The sequence below is a fragment of the Corapipo altera genome, unplaced genomic scaffold (assembly GCF_003945725.1).
Source record: "Corapipo altera isolate COAL_440 unplaced genomic scaffold, ASM394572v1 224, whole genome shotgun sequence".
Classification (NCBI taxonomy): domain Eukaryota; kingdom Metazoa; phylum Chordata; class Aves; order Passeriformes; family Pipridae; genus Corapipo; species Corapipo altera.
The window spans coordinates 910909-930284 of record NW_020884959.1 but is presented as its reverse complement, the minus strand read 5'-3'; the positions used below and the strand labels follow the sequence as shown (position 1 = coordinate 930284).

General features: G+C 39.1%; 1 protein-coding gene across 3 annotated transcripts in view; it reads right to left on the bottom strand.

Moving 5' to 3' along the window:
* ZNF536 (zinc finger protein 536) overlaps positions 1–19376 on the bottom strand; it is a 340785-nt gene that overhangs the window by 180940 nt on the left and 140469 nt on the right. For all 3 annotated transcript variants that reach the window (XM_027663895.1, XM_027663896.1, XM_027663897.1), the window contains one exon: positions 1758–3929. In XM_027663895.1, coding sequence (XP_027519696.1) covers positions 1758–3927 — 2170 coding nt within the window. In that variant the 5' untranslated portion in view covers positions 3928–3929. The remainder of the gene's footprint in view (positions 1–1757; positions 3930–19376) is intronic.

Below are 19376 nucleotides of genomic sequence, written 5' to 3'. Positions count from 1 at the left end.
ATTTAACCTCACTCAGAAGACTCTGGGGCTGCTTTTCCCAAAACTTTTCCTGGAAAGCTTCGGACAGAATTTGAACAATTTCGGGATCTCTTATTTCTGATCACTCTATGGCGTTGCAAAACAAAAGTGACACTTCTTATAATAGAGAGGATTGTTTCCCAACCCCCACAGATGTGTAGGATTTTTAAAAATGAAAGTTAGAAAAATAATCTTCTTCATCCTGACATATTTTCAATCCTCTTAAAACAACCTCAACAACTATATATAGTATGAAATTAGCTCTTGCCTGTTACCCTTGTTCCTACATAGACTTTTCTAATGTGTCTCACCAGTAATAAATTGTAAACGAGGCTATGACTCTAAGAGTAGACAGTGTGTTTCATGGGTATTTAAACAACAGCATTAAGTACTATAGGAATCTGTGGAATGTGGACTGCAGATTTATGTGTCTTAACAATTTCTTTACTGGTTTGTAATAAGCCAGCAAACCAACATGTTATTTTTATACTAATTTGGCCTCAGAAGTAGAGTATACTGGAGCATGACAAGAACAACAAAAGTAAACTGGCATATACTTAATAACTGTAACAGTGAATTGCCTCCAATACTAAAATATTTATCGAAACTGGGGGGGGGGGGGGGATAGAAAGAATTACCCTCAACAGCCTGCTACCAGCTCTTTAACAGTGGGCAATGTAATGCCTTAAGGTACCTCAAACTGTCTTTCATTTTCTAGACTTAATGGCTGATTGCAGAAATCAATGTTGCCATTAGTAACAGAGTATTTGTTATGGCATGATTTCCTCTGTTGTTAGGCTTGCAAAATGATTACAGTATTAGTGAGGTGCTTTCTTTATAAAGGGCTAAAGATATAACTTTCAATTTACTATCCATTAGTAAGTGACTTTGGAAATATACATGAGGCCAGAAATCTTACCTGTTATTACTTGCAGATTTTATTTCAGCAGTCATAGGCTAGTAAGTTTAAAAATTGTACCAGGAAGCTCAATATTTTATAGACATCTCCAATGAAATATTATCTGCTTTGCTATTTATACACAGCAAGTTAACATGACATACAATGCAATTAAAATGTTTCAGTCCAATTTCTATTTTTCTTGTACTTTCAAATAGATGTGAATTAAGCAGAAGGCTTTATACATGTTAAAATCTGCACATAAGTTAAAAGATTGTCAAAAGGTTAGTCATTTGTATTTCTGAATCTCTTTTTAATCAGTCCAGTGGCCAGGTACAAGGACATCTCTCAGCTAAGCAAGTGACGTGGTTGTCAGACTAGGGGCAATCAGAGAGGTTAGCCAACACACTGTTTATTAACTACAGCTCAGAGGCATCTTTCCTCACCCTTTTACGTGGAGGACATGGAAAGATCTGCAAGAGAGGCACCGTGAATAGAAGAGGAGACAAAAAACACCTTCCAAAACCTGGAGGGAGAGGCCCTGGAAGCGACATTGCCATTGGTGGCTGTACAGACCCTGCACACTGCTGCCGGTGGGGTGGCAGAGGTGACAGCTGAAAGGCTGGAAAACCTGCCCTTGGAGAGAGAAAAGGGTGAGCCAAGAATTAACCTCGAAGGCATTGCGGGAACCCAAACACAGATGTTCTGGCAAATAACACCATGTCCCCGTGGACTGCTAGGAAACGACCTAACAAGAGAACACATAAACTCCTTTGCTGCTGTGATTTCAAATATAGCTATGAAGCTTTCAGCACAGAGAGGGAAGGAGAAGTTATCATACCTGAAGAGGAGGGTGAGGAAGGATGTGGGCTGTCCTCCTGGGCACTCCCCGTCTGCGAGAGACCCCCACCTACTCCGCTTTCTTCAGTAATGTTAGAGGACCCTGGTGTTGTCGACCTGCTGACAGACTGAGACTCTTGATCACTGCCAGACCCACGTCGCTCATCGAGACTACCTTGAATTATTTCATCGTCTCCTTTCCTGTCTCTTTTGTGGACCCTGGAGTGAACGACCACTTGGTGGTATGTTCTAAAAACCCTTCCACAGTCCGGGCATTCAGTTGGTTTTTCTTTTACGTTTCCATGACTTTGTAAGTTGTAATCGAGTCCCTGGTTCATACCATGTGACAAAAAATCTCTACTGCCTTCTAAAGGGTCTAGTTTGTTTGGCAAGTCTCTCTGATTGCCCATTTTAGTGCTGTGAACCAAATCAGCAGGCATTTTCTGCTTAGAGCCATCTGCTCCTACTAACACATACTCCCGCTTCTCCTTATCAAACATAACTCCAGCATTTGCCAAAGTGTCTTCGTGGCTGCGCTGTATCTGCTGCTCTTTAGACAAAAAGCCATGTTCCATGGCCATTCCCCTTGCCATAAGCTGCCAGGCCTGATAGCTGTTTACTGGATCCATCTCTGCTGCTTTGGCGGCAGCTTGTAACCTTTCTATACAGCTGGATTTCAGAGGAGGCACCAGATTGAGACAGCCCAATAAAGAATGTTTATCCCCTTCAGCAATACCGTGGCCAATGCCAGAAATGGGTGAAAGGAGCTTCCCCAAAACTTCTTTCTCTTTCATGGGCATGTCTCCTTTGTTATATATTTGATTTTGTTCACTTAAACTTGCTTTGTCAGGAGGAAGAAACCCACTCTGCAAACATGACAGATATCTTGAATACAAGTTTGCATGAGCTTCCTGGGACATGCTGCTGATGGAGACAGGTACTTCGGGATCATTAGGAGATTTGTTCTTTACAGATAACTTATTCAGGTGAACTTTCATGTGATTTTTAAGAAACCAAGGCTCTTTGAATCGCCTCCCACAGATCTGACAGCAGTGTTCAAAGGAATCCTTGTGCTTTCTCATGTGGCCTTTTAGGAACCAGGCTTGGCTAAACACTTGGCCACACACCTCGCAGCGAAACTCATTGGTGGATTGCTCCCCATTCCCGTTGGAGCCCTGGCCCTGCGCTGACTCTGCAGTTATGTGAGCCTTCTCCACGTGGCTAATCAGCTCCTCCTCCTGCGAGGCGGCAAAGTCACACAGGGTGCACTTGTAAGGCTTGTGCAGGATCCTTATGTGCCTGTCCAGCTCTTCTCTCTTCTTAAACTTGCCTTTGCAAAATGTGCATCTGAACCCAGCTGTCTGAGCAACAACTTCTTCCTGGACACTGACTGGCTTTGGAGAGGGAACAGGGTTTGAAATATCAGGTGTGCTGTGATTAGGCGGCACAGACAAGTTACAGTTTGCGAGCGGCATTGGCTGGGTGTGCTGCTGTGCCTTCACATCAGGTCGTGGCTGCAAGAGGCTGCTCTTCATCTGTTTGTCCCGAAGAATTGCTCTCTCCTCCAGCTCGTGTAAAAGTCTGTTTTCTTCTCGGACTCTTCCACGACCTTTGCCGAGGTTTCCAAGCTTGTGAGTACGCAGGTGTATCTTCAGGTTGCCTTTCTGAGCTGCTCTGTGGTCACAGTAGGGACACTTAAATGGTTTCTCTCCAGTATGAGTTCGCATGTGTAGTGACAGGATGCTGTTAAATCGAAAGCGTTTCCCACAGAGGGGACACGGGTACTTTCTGTTTTTCCTGGCATCATCCTCTATGTCGCTCATCTGAGACATAATCCCCAGGTTCTGTCCATTTAAAAACTGCTGCAGATCCACACGCCCATTCAAACTGGTATCCACCTCTCTATTGAGCTGGTTTGCCAACAGGGCCATCTGACTGCTGATGGGCTGGTTTGCTATGGACATGTGGCTTTTGTCTTCTAGCGGCACTGATGCCTTCTCCTCCAGATTCTGCCTGTTCTGGAGCTCCGGGAAGGCATGGCTGAGCTGGGAAGTGATCTGGTGCAGCTTCTGACTCATTGAATATTGCCCATTGAGTATGGTGCTGTTGAGATGGGCGTCAGCTTCTGGCACAGCTGAAGAAACACCAAGGCACAAACTAGCTTCTTCCATCTCTGAAAATCAGAAGATAGTTTAGATTCAGACTGTGAAAGAGTTACAAGCATTGAATCACTGACATGCAATTTGCGTTTTATGTTTCACCTACTCATAATAATGCAAAGGAATTAGAGTAAAAACAATTAAAAGTGTATTAAATGCCAACTGTGCTACACAATTTTGATCATACATGTACTTTCATCATTCTGCATGTTTACCAAGAACTATTAATTGCTATTTTAAAATATGCTACAATTTCAAAACCTAGTTATTACAGAAGGGGCAAAGGTTTTTACCACCTCCCTTGTCCTTTTTCTTGTGAAACTGCACCTGTCTGCGTTTCTAAATCTATAGAAAAAGAAGTCGTATGCATCTCTCCCATTTTCATTAGAAAAGCCAGTAAAAAAAAAAAAAAAACAAAACACCAAAATAGAAATCCATTTGTAACTTTCGGTTCCATTAACCATATTCAATATATTACACATTCTACAATGAGAAAGATAGTTTTATGATTTGACAAAAACCCGATGGTATGATATTTACTGGTGTACAATAAAACAAGATAATGTTTTGGGAAAAAATAAAGGACAAGCTTTAGAACAATAAAAGGGATTTTGCTTTAGTCAACAAAAAGTGCAGTAATATCTCATTAAGCTGATTAGTATGCTGCTTAGAAACAGTACTAGGTGCTGTAACACATGATTATAATCATAAAAATCCTTCAGTGTTTGCAAGTAAGCATTAACGAGGTATATTAAATTTTAAGGAGACTGCGACTAGCAGCTTTGTAAACCTCTGAGATTAAGATTTAACCCTTCTGTTACAAAACATTGCTATTTTGTCATTTTGAAACTGAGCCCATCAAAAGGCACATAAATTATCTTCTGCCAAGTCTTTTAATTCGTTGTTGAGAACCTTCAGATTTCTGTTCTTAGGAAAACTTGCCAGATTATAGAAGGAATATCTCTGTCCTTCAGCGGGTAAGACATGTGATTTAAGACACTTTGATTTGTTTTAAAGAGCTCTCTTATGGAACTAGATAAAACCAATTAAAATCTGGGGAAGGTGTTGTGGAAAGCCTCAACAAGTTTAAGAATTTTAATAACTTTCCTAATACACAGTAATGACTACAAATGGTACCTACACTATGTATATTGCAGAAAATTAGAATTCAAAGCTGTTTGCTAAACACAAGTGTTCTGTTCTGGTCTGCATAATTGTCCACAATAATCTATCCTTGCCACTTCTCTACTCCATACAGACATAACGTATCTATAAAAGTCTGTTTAAAATATAAAGTTTCACATAACTAACTCTCAAACTATATGATGCTATAAGGTTATATTAGAACATAATTAAAATTTTTGTTATTCAGTGGAGTGATTTGACACTTAATTCACTCACGAAACTACTGAATTCTATATGTTATTAAAAATTTAATTTGATCAACCTTCTGTTTGGTTTTAGCTAAAAGCATTTATTCACTACTCCTTCTACAAAGGCTACAGGCATACTCCAGGTGGACACCATTCCTCACACAGATTCATAGTGGCCACTTGATAGACAATTCAAGGTCCAAATCTGGTACATACTTAAAATGCATGTAATTGTGCTCGTGAGAGTAGTCCAGAAGACTTCAAAGGGTGACTCTTGAAAGCAAAGTTCCACACGTGATTAAGTATTAGCAGGACCAGGGGTCTAAAAGAAAAAACCATGGGAGGTCTTGAGAGGAAACCTATTTGGTCCTGACAGGATGACTGAAGTTGTGACACAATGCAGATCTTGTAAGTAGAGGGAAGTGTATATTCATGTGTATTAAAGATGAATATGAGCTGCACAATTTTGCTCAGACATAAAGCAGATCTTTTTCAAAATTTAACAGATTCAGGTCTTCTGTTGGGGACCCATCATTGTCAATGTTATTATTTGTAAAAATATGAAAGAGATCAAGTTTAGAAAAGGACCACACTTATGTTTAGCTTGCAGTATCTGATTTCCAAAGGTAGGGAAGCATAATCAAGCCAGGTGTTCATCCAAGGCCATGTAGCAAACAAAGAAAATTCTTAGTTGCTATGCAAGTTTTCTGTGCAGCAGACCACAGTCATTCAAAATGTGAGTACACACAAACAATTTTTTTAATTTTTGAAAGTTTGCTTAACTTTCAGAATAAAACAAATTTCATGTTCAAAAGGATTAACTAAACAACTTAAGAGTTGTCCTGCTTAGGTCTGTCATTGCCTGAAGTTGACTGAGATTTTGAGTATCTGCCTACGCACTTCTTAAAAAAAAAAAAAAAGGCAACAAATAACCTCCCAAAAAGCAACACAAGAAAAACCCCCAAATGAGAATCTACTTTCTGTCTGGATTCCACATACCATGGGTGTTATTTCTCCCTACCATGCTTAAAACAAGGCATGTTGGCAAACAAGAACACAAAAATTCAAGAAATGCATAGCATGTGCAGACATATACATACATTGAAGAAGGTCTAGAAAAGTCTTTGTGAATTGTCATTATTCTGTAACAGCTTGAAAAATGCAGTCTGAATTTCATTTTTTCAGTTGATCTCAGTAGGAACTGGTGCCTTTATGTGCTCAGAAAGGTTTGGGTAGTTAATTCTAGCATTTTATGCTCTATCGAAGTTTGGAAATGCTGACAGATCCCAGTGGAATTTATTAATTCTGATGTTTAACCCTAAGCATCAGTTCAAATGTACAGTTATTTGGATTGGGGTGGGGAGTTATGGTTGAGATTTTAGTTATTCAGTGCCTCTTTTTCAAAGATAACTTTAATAAAGTAAGAACAGCAATTGTAGCTGTATGAAAAATGTCATCCAATTTTTCCTTTTTTCTATTTTCTGTCTTTCAAAAACGTACAGACACGTATAATGTAGAATACAGAAAGAATGAGTAAAAAAAAATAATCAAGAATACCAAATCCATAGTTTTTATTTAAAGACTAATAATTTTTATCAAGTCGGGGGAGCCTGAACCCCACACATTGGTCTTCTGGCATAGGAAATTTTATATATTTTTGATTAAATATGCAGAAAGGTCAGCAAAGCCTCTGCTTAGTGAGCAATAACCAGCTCTGAATGCTGCCCACTCCCATCAGCTGTGCAGTCTCTGGGATCCAGTTACCACAATCTCAAACACTACAGTTCTTCCATTAAACTGCATTCCCACCCTCACCTGCCCTAGTTTCTGGCAATCCTGTTCCTGCCTCTGAATTGTCTCCTCTTTTCCTCACTCCAACTCAATTTCATTGCAAAGTATAACCATGGCATTTAGAGTGAAATTCTTCCTCCTGCAATGCCAAGTTACTGCATTTCTGAACACAGGGAACCTGCTGCTGTTCAGCTCTCATGTAAATCACTCTTGGTACTCTTCAGGCCTCTCACAGCAAAACCTACCAAAATCTCATCTTGTATCCACATGAAAGACAGAAACAACTCGTTCTCATCCATTATTCCACTATGAATTAGATAATTCAATCTAACTTGCCTAATTTCCCTTAAAAAGAATTAGCAATTTCATTCTCCCCCTCTTTATCCATCATCCCTGTCTATATATATGACCAGACAGGGTTACACCAGGTGGGGTAAGGAGCTTTCATTCCCCACTGAGCCTCCTGCAGTTCATGGTACCCACCTTGGTGTCAAGGTGGTCATTGCACAGCTTCTCCCCATGGCCTAGGACTGCTCCCTGGCTGCTCTCCACAACACCCAGGAGGTGCAAGGGGGCTTCTGCATCACAGACATGTCCACAGCCTGCAGTCCTTCTGCCTCCCCATGGACTTTCCTAAACCCACAACCATCCTCCTCAGACTGGCCTGAAGTGCCATTTTACTGTATCCATTCTGCCTCAATAATTAAATGCCAAAAATACAAAAAAACCACCAAAAAAACCAACAAAAAACAACAACAACAACAAAAAAAGACAACAACAACAACAAAACCAAAACAAACCAAACCAACCAAACAAACAACAAAAACACAAAACCAAACACAAACAAACAAAAAAAAAACAAAAAAAAAAAACAAACCACACCTGAATGGACTTCACTGAAATTTAGCTTTCAACAGATAATCAGTTTGTAATTTTGACAAAATAAATACTTTTGCACACCATCTTACTTCATTATGACTTGCCCTTCTTGTTTGCCCAAGAACAAAAAATCTGGAAATGTCCATTTATAAGTGCTGCTGTGATGCTCCATAATAGAAAAAGCATCTAGCTTTCAATTTTTAAATATATAGTCTATTACATTTTTTTTCATGATTCTGATCTTTCCTATAAGGAAAGCCCAGAATGTTTTGCCCTCGCTCGCACTGGGAACAGAAGCACAATGTTCTCAGCAGTTAACAAATGTTTACAAAATGAACTGCAAATCAAATTTGAGATCGTTAAGAAATTCAAAATATGTTTGTTGAAGTTTATGTAGTAAATTTCTGACCTTTAATTATCTCAAATGTTTTCTAAAGACAGTGTCCCTCAAGACATGGCACCGTACAGAGCGTGTTGGTATCAGGACTTGTTACAGGCTGCCCTTCCTAACCTAAACAAACCCTCAGCTCTTGCCCAAGCAAGATGCTCCAGCCAAAAAGTCCCAACCTCACCCTGCTACACACACAGGCTACAACCCAGCTGGTTCACACTGCTCAGGGCAGGGCAGGAGCACCCTCAGGGACCACCACACCAACCATCACCGTGCTGGGGTGTGTGGTTTCCTGTCCCTGTGAGGAGGGCACTCAGCTTATAAAATTCACAATGGGATACATATGTTATAAAAATACTCTCTCATCTCCTACATGAAGGTACAGTGAGACATTCAAGTCCCTTTGATGATACTAATAGTTATTTTGATTTCACTCACATTTTTGCCCTCAAGACTATTTCCTGTGATATCAATAACGAAAGTTCTGACTTTAGACATTTCAATTGAACACACAGATTTTATTTAACTATTTGAAATGGATTACTGGAATTTAAAACCAATTATGACACCAGAAATGCCTGTCATCACAACTACATTAATGTAATACGAGAAGCTCAGCTTCCTCTTGCTGGAAACAGAGGGAAAAAAATATGGCAAATAGAATGAAAGAGTTTAAAGATAAATCTATGCCTACACACACATGTAAACATATGCAGACACACGTATATCTGTATACAGACACATATGTGCAGACACACACCTGTTATCTTTGGAAACAGATGGACCAAATTCAGCTCTTATTTACACCTGTTCATTCCTGCTGGACACACACACTAAAGCTTTTCCCTCTTCACTGCTGTAGAGAAAACAGTCATTTTAAAACCACTGTTGTGCTGTTATTATAGCTTAGATTAGGTTAGTTAAAAGATTTACAGTTCAGTAAGCAAAGTAATGCTTTACAAGCTCACGTGTTTAAACGACAAGCTCGCTCTGGCCTTGATCCTCTAAGCAGTTAGAGCTACACACACTGTTACTTATGCTTTCAGAATATAGACCTGGTATTTATCTTTCCAGCTAGAAAAATTCACATATATCTACATTATCTTGTGGTCCATTGACAAATTCTAAATACTCCAATACAGAATGCTTCAGTTCTTAGCAACTCGTAAACAGGTATTGCTGAGAACCTTTAGAATATATATTGAATTTTTATTAAATATTGTTCTTATTGTTGTAGCTGAAACAGTTGAACTAAGGCTGTTATAAGCATAATACACTCCTGTTAAGAAATACAGAACACCAGACTACTGAACCCTTTCAGGGTCATTAAACAGCTGTAAACATTATTACAAAAATAAACCAGAGATTTCATGCTTACATTTTAGCCCAGAGCTTGGTGTGCTGAGCAAGTACATTTTTTTCATCTCTTACAATCAACGCTGGTGACATTTGGGCATCCAAACAAATTACATCACAAATATTACTGAGGTGGGTAGGATACTGAGCGGTTTATTTGCCAGATGATTAATATATAAACAGTAGGGCAGGATAGATGACCTATTCTTCTTTGACTGATTTGTAGGCAATACTAAGAGACATAGATGTAAATAGTTATATTTTAACAAAAACATGTGTGCACGGAAGGGGAGGCAAGAGATCAGCTGTATTTAATGCCACCAGGACAGCATTATCCAATCTGATAAAATGAAATAAACATTAGGTCAGATTCTATTCTCATTTTACTTATGTAAAATAGGGCATTTGCATCGAGTTCATTGGAGTTTTCCTTTTTTTTTTTTTTTTTTTTGCTTATGTAGGTGTCCTGTTCCTTGGGGTATAATATAATTGTATTAGGGAAATGTATGGTTTCTGGAGTGTAACAATGTCTTTAACAACAACAACAACAAAAACAAACACCAAAAACGAACAAAAAAACCCCACCCCAAACAAACAAAAAAACCCAGTCATGTCGGCCTACTGGTAATGTGTCCTATCTATTTGTTTTTTATTTTAGTATTATTAAGGCCAGCTTGGTAATTTGTTTTTACCATTAGTCACCTTAGCACGTTTAAGTATTGTAGTTACTACAAAGCATCTGTACCTTCTGAAAGCTAAAAGCTGTGTTGAAGCGCAAGTTGAGCACAGTGCATAGAGAGTCCTGGGTGATGTTGCACTGAGCAGCTCCTCCAGTCCCAGCTGGATCCCCGGGGTCGGGGCTGGAGCCTCCCAGGAACACCCATCTTCCAGCACCCGGCCGTGTGGGACCACGCAGGGGGGAGCCGGGAAGGCATTTGACAAAACTATAGCTGCTTTGTAGTGCTGATATTTAAACAAGCTGCTTATTGATTCCAAAACAAAGTACTCCTTTACTAACAACAGAGCCAACTCATTCCACAACAGTTTTTATGTCTTAAAGAAGGGTTAGCAGAGGGATTTTGAAGTTTCAAAAGTCATTAGCAGACAGAAAATTGTTTGCTGAGGCTCTACTGCTTTCACTCCGAGCTGGGAAGACAGTTGCTTTCTAAAATACCTGTTACATCTGTAGGGTACTTTCTAGTTAGCACAGCGCTTGGGGCTGATAACTGATCACTAGAAGATAAATCCCTAGAACAGCCTTTGGTTGGTAGCACCCATGGAGTGGAGGACTGTGAACTGTTTGTGATCACAATCTAGGAAGATGAGCAGAGAGGAGAGGAGAGGTCATTTATAAATCTCACTCACAGATTAGAACAGAAAGATTAGAAGAATGCAGACAAGCTGTTTGATTTATTGCTACTTTGCATGTGACTTAGCAAAATCTGTTTTCCTTCTTATTTATTCTATTTCACTTGCATATACTTAAGAAGTCAGATCCAAAGAAGAGAAAGATAAATAACTGGTACTGAAAGTTCAGTAGATTAAAAAAAAAAAAAATCCTGACTTTTTTTTTTCCAGGCACTGGTTGCATCTGGGATCATTATTTTTTAGCTTATAAACATTGATTCTCATTCTATTTTATTTTTTTCCTAGTGATCTCCTAATGATAAAAGTAAGATAAGAGTGATACCAAAATTCAAATTGGAGTCTTATTTGGGGAATGCTTCATTAAACTAAAGCTGCTGTTACTTTAGAAACAGCATTTTTAACAGTAAATTTGTTATTTTCATGTAATTTGGAAAGTATACAACTGATTAAACCCTCTCCAATTTGATCAATCTCCTGTAGCTCCTATCTGATCATTCACTTTAATTAATCTAACTGGCATACATCAGATTGAAGAAACCTTAAAATTAAGCTTTTAACAATCCACTTTACCATCACACAGTACAAATAAAATAATAAAATGCCTGGAAGACTTTGAAAAGCATATTTATGGTTTCATTTTTTGTCATTTTTACAGCATGAAATGGGGTCTGAATCTCCTATTCTTATCTGAGGACACTGCACTGCGCTGGAAGTCTGTAATACTCTAACCCATTATATAATATTAAAAGAAACATAATGTTGACCCTATTAATCCTGCGTTCCTCACACAGGCAAGTTCCAGATACAAGACAGAGCATTTGAGCTGGGTGAGGACAGGAGGATCAGACCCTCTGAACCAATTACAAAGAGATCAAGCAAGAAGAGTTAAGACCACAGAACTCAAAGCAGAGTTTGAAACAATTTAAATCCAAAACTATAATGCTGGGTTGATGATTTTATTTTCATTTCACAAAGGCTTAGACTCAGATTTTGTGCACAACTAAATATAATGTCAAATGCACATATGTCCCAAAGATCAAAGTATGATTGACTGAAATATTCAAATGTGATAGCCCAGAGAGATTTTGTTCACAAGGGCACCTGTCAGGAGCATAAGCTTGGATACAAATCATCAAATAAGTATGTAAAATCATTACTAAAATCCAGGCATGCAATCAGATAGTCAGTTGTCTGAAACTGCTGGACTGTAGCCAGCACAGTGGCTCAACAGACTAATGCTTTGGTCTTTGCAGATCCTCAGGGCCCTAGTTCAGTTCCTCCTGCTACTGGTCAGGTCAACTGTCTGTACCTAGTGTTGACTTTCCTGGCACTTAATGCTAGGAGCAAAGAAAAAAAACCCGAGTCCATAAGTTCCCTTTGACCTGAGCCACAGAAACATCTGCTGGTTGAGTCATGAACTGCTTGTTGGCCAAGTTTAACAGTAACCGATCCTGTTGCGGATCAGCTCTCTCAGCAGTAGGTGTCACTGCAATAAATAGATGGATTTCAAGGGACAAAGACACACACTTACCAGTGAAAATGCATAAACAGAACATCCCTGAATAAAGAGAGTTTCAAAAAGATGTATGTGGCCCAATTAGACTTTTCCTTAAACTTTATGCAAAATGAGAAATTAAATTGCACGAGTGGGATTGCCAACAACGACAACAACGTAATTCTGTCCTTCAGTCCTGTGTCACAGAGATCCTTTAATTCACATTAACCATCTCCCTGCAATCCCAGGTCTATTAGGTAAAGACTGTTACCGTTAAACCTTTAAGAAAAAAAAGCTCTCTAACAAATTAAGTAATTTTCTCTAGTGGAACAAAAGACCTAGTTATATGGAAAGGCACTGCACACTCAACTGTAGTTGTAGGACTTAAAGACCACAAGGTTAGCCTATTTTTTGTTAAATCAGAGTCCATATCCAACCCTATCTGCACACAGAACAAGGAACAAGAGAATACTCATAACAGCTTGAGGGGCGGGGTGGGGGGAAAGATGTCTCAAGTATACATTTAATTAATAGAATGCATATTTTGAAAAAGCAGTAACCAATTTATATTTGAAACAGAAATATTTAGTGTGCCAAATAATATCACAGAGATGTCAGCCAAGTCTACACCGTATTTGGTTTCATTATCACAAAATGGTTTGTAGGATAATTAAGGCTGCTCCAAATTGCATACTATTGAGTTAGACTGTAGACAAAACAATGCATCACCAAGCATATGGGCTACCTGTGATGACATCAACACAGAAACTACGTGCCTAAGGAAATGTTTTAAGAAAAAAGAAAGATTAATATATTAAACCTTGTATAACCTGTTGCACATGAAAGAGAACATATGTGACAGTACATACTCTCAAATACATATATAATACAACTGCATTTATTTTATTTCCAATGATATTGAACTGGGAAGAAAGGAGAGGAAAGAATATAGAAATAACTAAAAAATAAATTATTCCATTCTTCAAGGTCACTATATTTAAGAGAAACCAATATCAAAAAAGAAGTTCCCCCCATGAAAAGCATAAAGGGCCACACTAGAAATGTGGAAAGGTTTAAGTTCCTCCTTCCCATCAGCATTCAACATCCCCAGCAGTTACTTCCACCGTGGCATTCTCTAAATGCCCCCAGCATCGTGGATCATCAAAGCATACTGTGATCAATGCAATCAGAGAAGAGGCTTAGACATTTTCTGAATATTTCTCTGATGGGCACAGAAACAATCAACATTTTAATATAACGTAGATGGAAACAGGTAAAAACTCAAAAGTAACTTGCCCAATTTCAGTGCTCCAAAAGGCCAGAAAAGGACCAAGTTTTTCAGAATTTCAGCACTGTAGAAATGAGTATCCCTAACGGATCATTTCCACATCTCATCTAGGAAAAAAGCTTGCCATGTATCTTGACTTAAATAGATGGCTCATCCTCTGTAAAGAAGCCAGGAACAGCATCCAGAGCTCTTGACTCCCATTGCTTAGTCCAGTATGCCAGATAGCTTTCTTTTATCAAACATAATTGACTGCTGAAAAGACTGAGGTTTTTAACTCATGACAAACCTGTCAGCATAAAACTTTTTGGTTAAAATATTACAGATAGTTATTTTGGTTTTTAATAACTGAGATTCTTGGATCTTAAACCCTTCTACCTTCAATTTCTGTCTTCTCTCTTTCCTCAACCCGACTGATTTATTTTTCTTCTCCCTATAACACATGGACTTGGTGACAAAAAGAAAATACATAATGTTCATAATGACTCTTAGATACAAGTGGCTTCGATGAGTTATTTTTAATACTAATTTCCAGGAGAAAAAGGATAATGTTGAGAAAGCCTCAGTTTCAGTGCTATGAGATGGAGTAAAAGATGCAGCTGAAATAGATAGGGATGATGGGAGGCAGGTGGATGCAGGAAAAATAGAGCAAACATTGCTCAGAAAGCTCCTTGCGTTTGTGGTCTCCCAAGAAGTAGAAACTGCTTGCAGAATTAAGAGGAAAAAGACAGATGAGGAAACACAACATAAAATTAGACTAGGGATAGAAAAAATGTACTTCATGATCACTCAAGAAAAATGAAACACTAGAAAACAAAATCTCTTTTATCCTTTGGTGTTCTGGTCTGCACGTACTCTTACTGATATATTACAGCTGCTGTCATTTAACTTTATTAATTGATCACTGTCAGGAACACAAGAGCAGGGCTGGTAACTCTAAGACCACCTCGTACCTCCTAAACTGCTTTCCCACTGAGACAAGTGGCTCAGATTTACAAGGGTGTGGTTACCAGACACTGCACCTCTCAGTCACCCCCAGTTTGATTCTTCAGCTGCTACAATCGGACCGACCCCAAGGTCAGAAAATCTTCAGAAAACATACTCTTTTTTAGATTTCATTTTAGAGAAGAAAAAAAAAAAATCTATGGGTAGTGCTGCTAATCACACTGCTCTTTTGGATGGAGGAAAACAACCCCAAACAAGAATGCCTATACTAAATGATTTGGCGTATTTTCCTGTATTTTCTCACTTGCTTTTAAAATTGTCTCTACCTGTTGGAATGATATTTTTCTGCCTCATACTGCCTTTTCCTCTGAACAATGGTGCAAAACAGTTGTAATAGTTCTGCAATTATGCCAAGGAAATAAAAATGGTGTTAACACAAGTGACCAGAAAAAAGGGCCCCATCTTTGCCGTGCGAGAGCACAGATGCAGAGGTACAGCCTGTGAAGGGAACAGAGCATCTCCTCCTCCCTTTGCACTACAGGATCGGGTACAGGAAAGGGAATGGCTACATAGTGCACATACTGAAGGAAGCAGAGATTTGAGCACTGCTTATGGTAAAACAGGACATACATTTAAGTGCAACAGCATCATGACCTTCAGGATCCCAACAAGCAGAGCACTGACTGCTGTTTGGGCACCCCTGTTTTATCTGGGCACAATAGCTTTGATCATTAATAAAAAGGGCACTGAAAACTTGGCAGGCACATAGCAGATAGATAAATAGGGGGGAGGAGGAATGCCATAAAAATACAATAACATATTTCAAAGCTATATGCAGGATAAAAATCCTTTAAATAATTTTGATGTTAATTGCAACATTCCAGGCCCTTGGCTGAATAAGACAACCTACGTGGTGATAGGAGAGTGGCAACAAAGCTGACAAAGAAAGTCTGATAAATGCAATCACAGGATGACAGACCCTGGCAAGTTCAATTACTGTTGCAAAGTCAGGTGGGAGATGGACTCTGCTAACTGTAATATATCCTTAGCAGCCGGCTCTGGCCACGTACAGCTCTGACCAAACTCCTTCGAGTGACTGACAGGATCCCAGGAGGCTTCAGTCCTGTGGCAGGCTGAGAGCAGCTACAGTTGTTGGAATGACCAGGGACTAATATGGAGTCCTTTACTGCCAGAGCTTTTGATGCAACATGCAAACAAACATAAGGAACTCTCAGTGAAACTATTTCAAGCTTCTAGAGCAGTCTGTGCAAACGAGCAGTTTGCGCTCACTTTCTCCAGCTCATCTAAAACTTCAGTCAATGTTAACTTACACTGCTGCAAACCTGTGTGAATCCAGGCAATTTCAACAAAATAAAAATCCAGGGAGAAGGAGGGGGAAAGATTTGGTGGTTCAGTTTCAAGGACCTGGCCATGGGAAGCAGTGAGTGGGCTCCCACTACCTGTGATAGGACATCAGAGGGTTCCTCATCATTTAGGACTGAACATCAAATGCCCCAAAGCTGAGGGCATTGAGTTCCAACACCAAACCCCTGCTCGGGGAATTATATTGTTTCATTGCCCAAGCAGAAACTCTCTCATGTTTCTGATTTCCAGCACCCTGTGCCTACTCGTATGAATATAGAGATTGTTAACTCTCTCTTTCTAATTAAAAGGATTTTCATCTCCTTAGTTTTCTACTTCAGAATAGACCAACTATTCCTATGTGATGTGAGTAAGCAAGAAGTAGATGTATACAGTAAATTGTGGCTTCTCATACTTCAGTGCCAAATTATCTAAGGATTTAAGTAATGCTTAATCAAAGTATCAGGCTTCCTTGCAGTTTCGTTTTCTTTTTTCTTTTTTTTTTTTTAAGTCACAAAAAAAGAAGTCTTTCCTCAATTTTTTGGTTGTTGACTTTTATTTTCCTAGTGACTCTTTTAGAAAAAAAACACACTCACTGTGTTATTAAACAACTTCTTTGTTCTCTTTCTGGATTTTCCAAAAATATTGTAAAATTACAATGGTATAAAAATTATACTGTAAAAAACGTAAGTACTGTGAATGAGCAGAGTTATTCATTTATATCCCTAGCTTATGAAACGCCCGTATCACGTATCCTTTATCCAACAGCAGACTCTTTTAGCTTCAATCACAAGAGCTAACAATATGCTATTGATATGATTTCAGGAAACTGTCAGCAGGCAGCTTCACTTTCAGCTCCTCAGCTCTGGTGAGCATACGCACAAAACGTACCTGTGCCTCTCCTGCATGAAAGCTGGCAGCACTGGGCACATTCCTGTCAGCTGTCACAGCAGAAGAGAGAAATGTAAACAGGTCTTCCTCTCAAAATGCAGCCTCATACTCCTTACACAGCAAAAACCCGCTACTGGTTTCACTGGGAGTTTTAAGCAGCATTAGAAGCCTGTGTCAGAGCACTGAGATGCAGCTCATCACTCCCTGCAAAAAGCTGGAGGAAGGAGCAGCTGGGCAGGTAACCCAAGGCACTGCTGTGGGCCCTCATCCTTCTTGCCCCATGCCCACCTTCTCCCCAGCAGCCAGACCTTCTCCCTCAGCTGGTCTTTCACACTGCTGCAAATGAGTTTCCACCTTCCACCCGTGCCCTCCAATTCTGTTCAACACAAAATCAATGGGAAGACTAGTGAAGAGGGGGGTAACTGGGTTTCTGCCCTGCCAGGAAGCAGAGTGGGTTAAATGATGCCTGAAGCTTGGTATGCCCCAAGCCAGGTCTGCAGAAGCAGTTGGAGCCTGACTCCTGGGTCAAATTCAGGACTCCCCCTGTGTTTGTGCACCTGAACCTTTGGGCTGCCTTGGGAGAAGGGGTGCAATCCAAATGAGAGGTGAGGCTCTTCTGTAAAGATACAAACTTCTTCTTTTTCAACCACTGCTGCTTGAAGGAAAAATAAAGTTAGCACAGTATTTTCAAGTTTTATATTTATGTCTTGTTATATTTTAAGAGCTGAAGAATAATCGCAAATGTCAGAAGCCAGAACAGGTAAGCTAAAAGTGCAGCTCTTCCTACTCTAGAAAACCAGGGGCTTTAAAACTAGTTTTCATATTGGCTTATGAGCTTTAATAATAAAAGAACAGGTTGTACTATTAAATGGTGGTCATTTTTTTAGTCTGACAAAGAGCAATAGCAGGTTGCTGCAGGAGTTAGCACAGTTTTGGTGGGGTTTTTATCCTGCAAATGATCAGAGAAAGTACTGTACTTTCAGGATGTGCCTCACTTGCTCTTAAAAGGGTAAAACAAATATTCTTCTAGCTATTCTAAGCCTGCCATATAAGTATTATGCTGTTACAGATTTCAAAAGGTTAGCTTCAATGAACCTGACATCAGTATAACCCAAAATAACCCATTCAAGAGAAAAGTAAGAAATAATTGCTGTTTTCTCTTTTTTTTTCCTCAGCTATATTGCTATAATGATTTTGCATAACAGATTGAACAAAGTGCTGTTGTGACAGGTGGTAGAATTCAGCTAGTAAGCACAGAGACAGGGTTCAATTTAGTTTGTGAATCCTTTAATTGTTGTGCAGCTAATTAAAGAAGGTTCTTTACACTCGCAAGTGTTTACCGTTGCTAGTATGCATACATGAAAAATTAAATTGTGCCTTCAAGGGCTGAGAACTATAGAAAAATCATAGCTGATTCTGCAACATGCTTACCAGCTCAAAATAGCTGCTTTTCACAATTGGAATTTGTAAAACTTTTTGCTAAGCAAATATAGAGCTAATTAGAAGTGTTCGTTGGACCAATTAACATTTAAATAAATAAGCCATATTGCACATTTCACAGTCTTTATTTAATGATGCTTCTTAACTCTTTGGAAAGATTCCTTTAAGTACAAATAAGTTGTCATAAAAATGAAAGACAAAAATAACACCATAACAGTATATTCTATGCTTTTTTCTTTTTGCCTTGAAGTCTTTTCTAAAACTCTGTACCTGTTACTGGGGAAGGGGGGTGTACACAAATCTGGTTCCTTCTTTCATCTTGTCAAGTTACCTTTCCACCCTTTTGAATGCAAACAGAAAAACATATTTGATTACTATTTAAAGTGTTATGATAGCTCTGTTTGTTTTGCCCCATGGAACAGAATCTGTTTTAGACAAAAATTCTTACTTTTATCTCATAAAATGGCCATTCCAACCAAAAAAAGAAGGGTGTTCTCAGAAGAAATTGCTCTTAGAGGAAGAAAAACAGCAGTTTGAAAGTTGCAAATAAAAACAGCAAAGTGAAAGAAAAAAAATAAATCTGTTTTTCAGGCCTGCTGTGAACATTCCCATAGCAAACCCAGCACTGTTGTTATACCTAACCTCAGGGCCACAATTGCCTGTCTCTTCGGGGTCAAGTGATATTTTGCTTTCAAAACAACTGTCTTTTAATTTAGCAGTCCCTTTCAATCAATAAGACCCCTTCAGTCTGCTTGAACACACATTTTCTCTCTCTCTGTCAACCTCCAAACCTCTACCTAACACAAAGGTTACATTAAAAACAGGGGGAAGACTTCTTGCTACTTTTTTCCAAGATGCATGGCACCACCTTGTAATCACACTAAG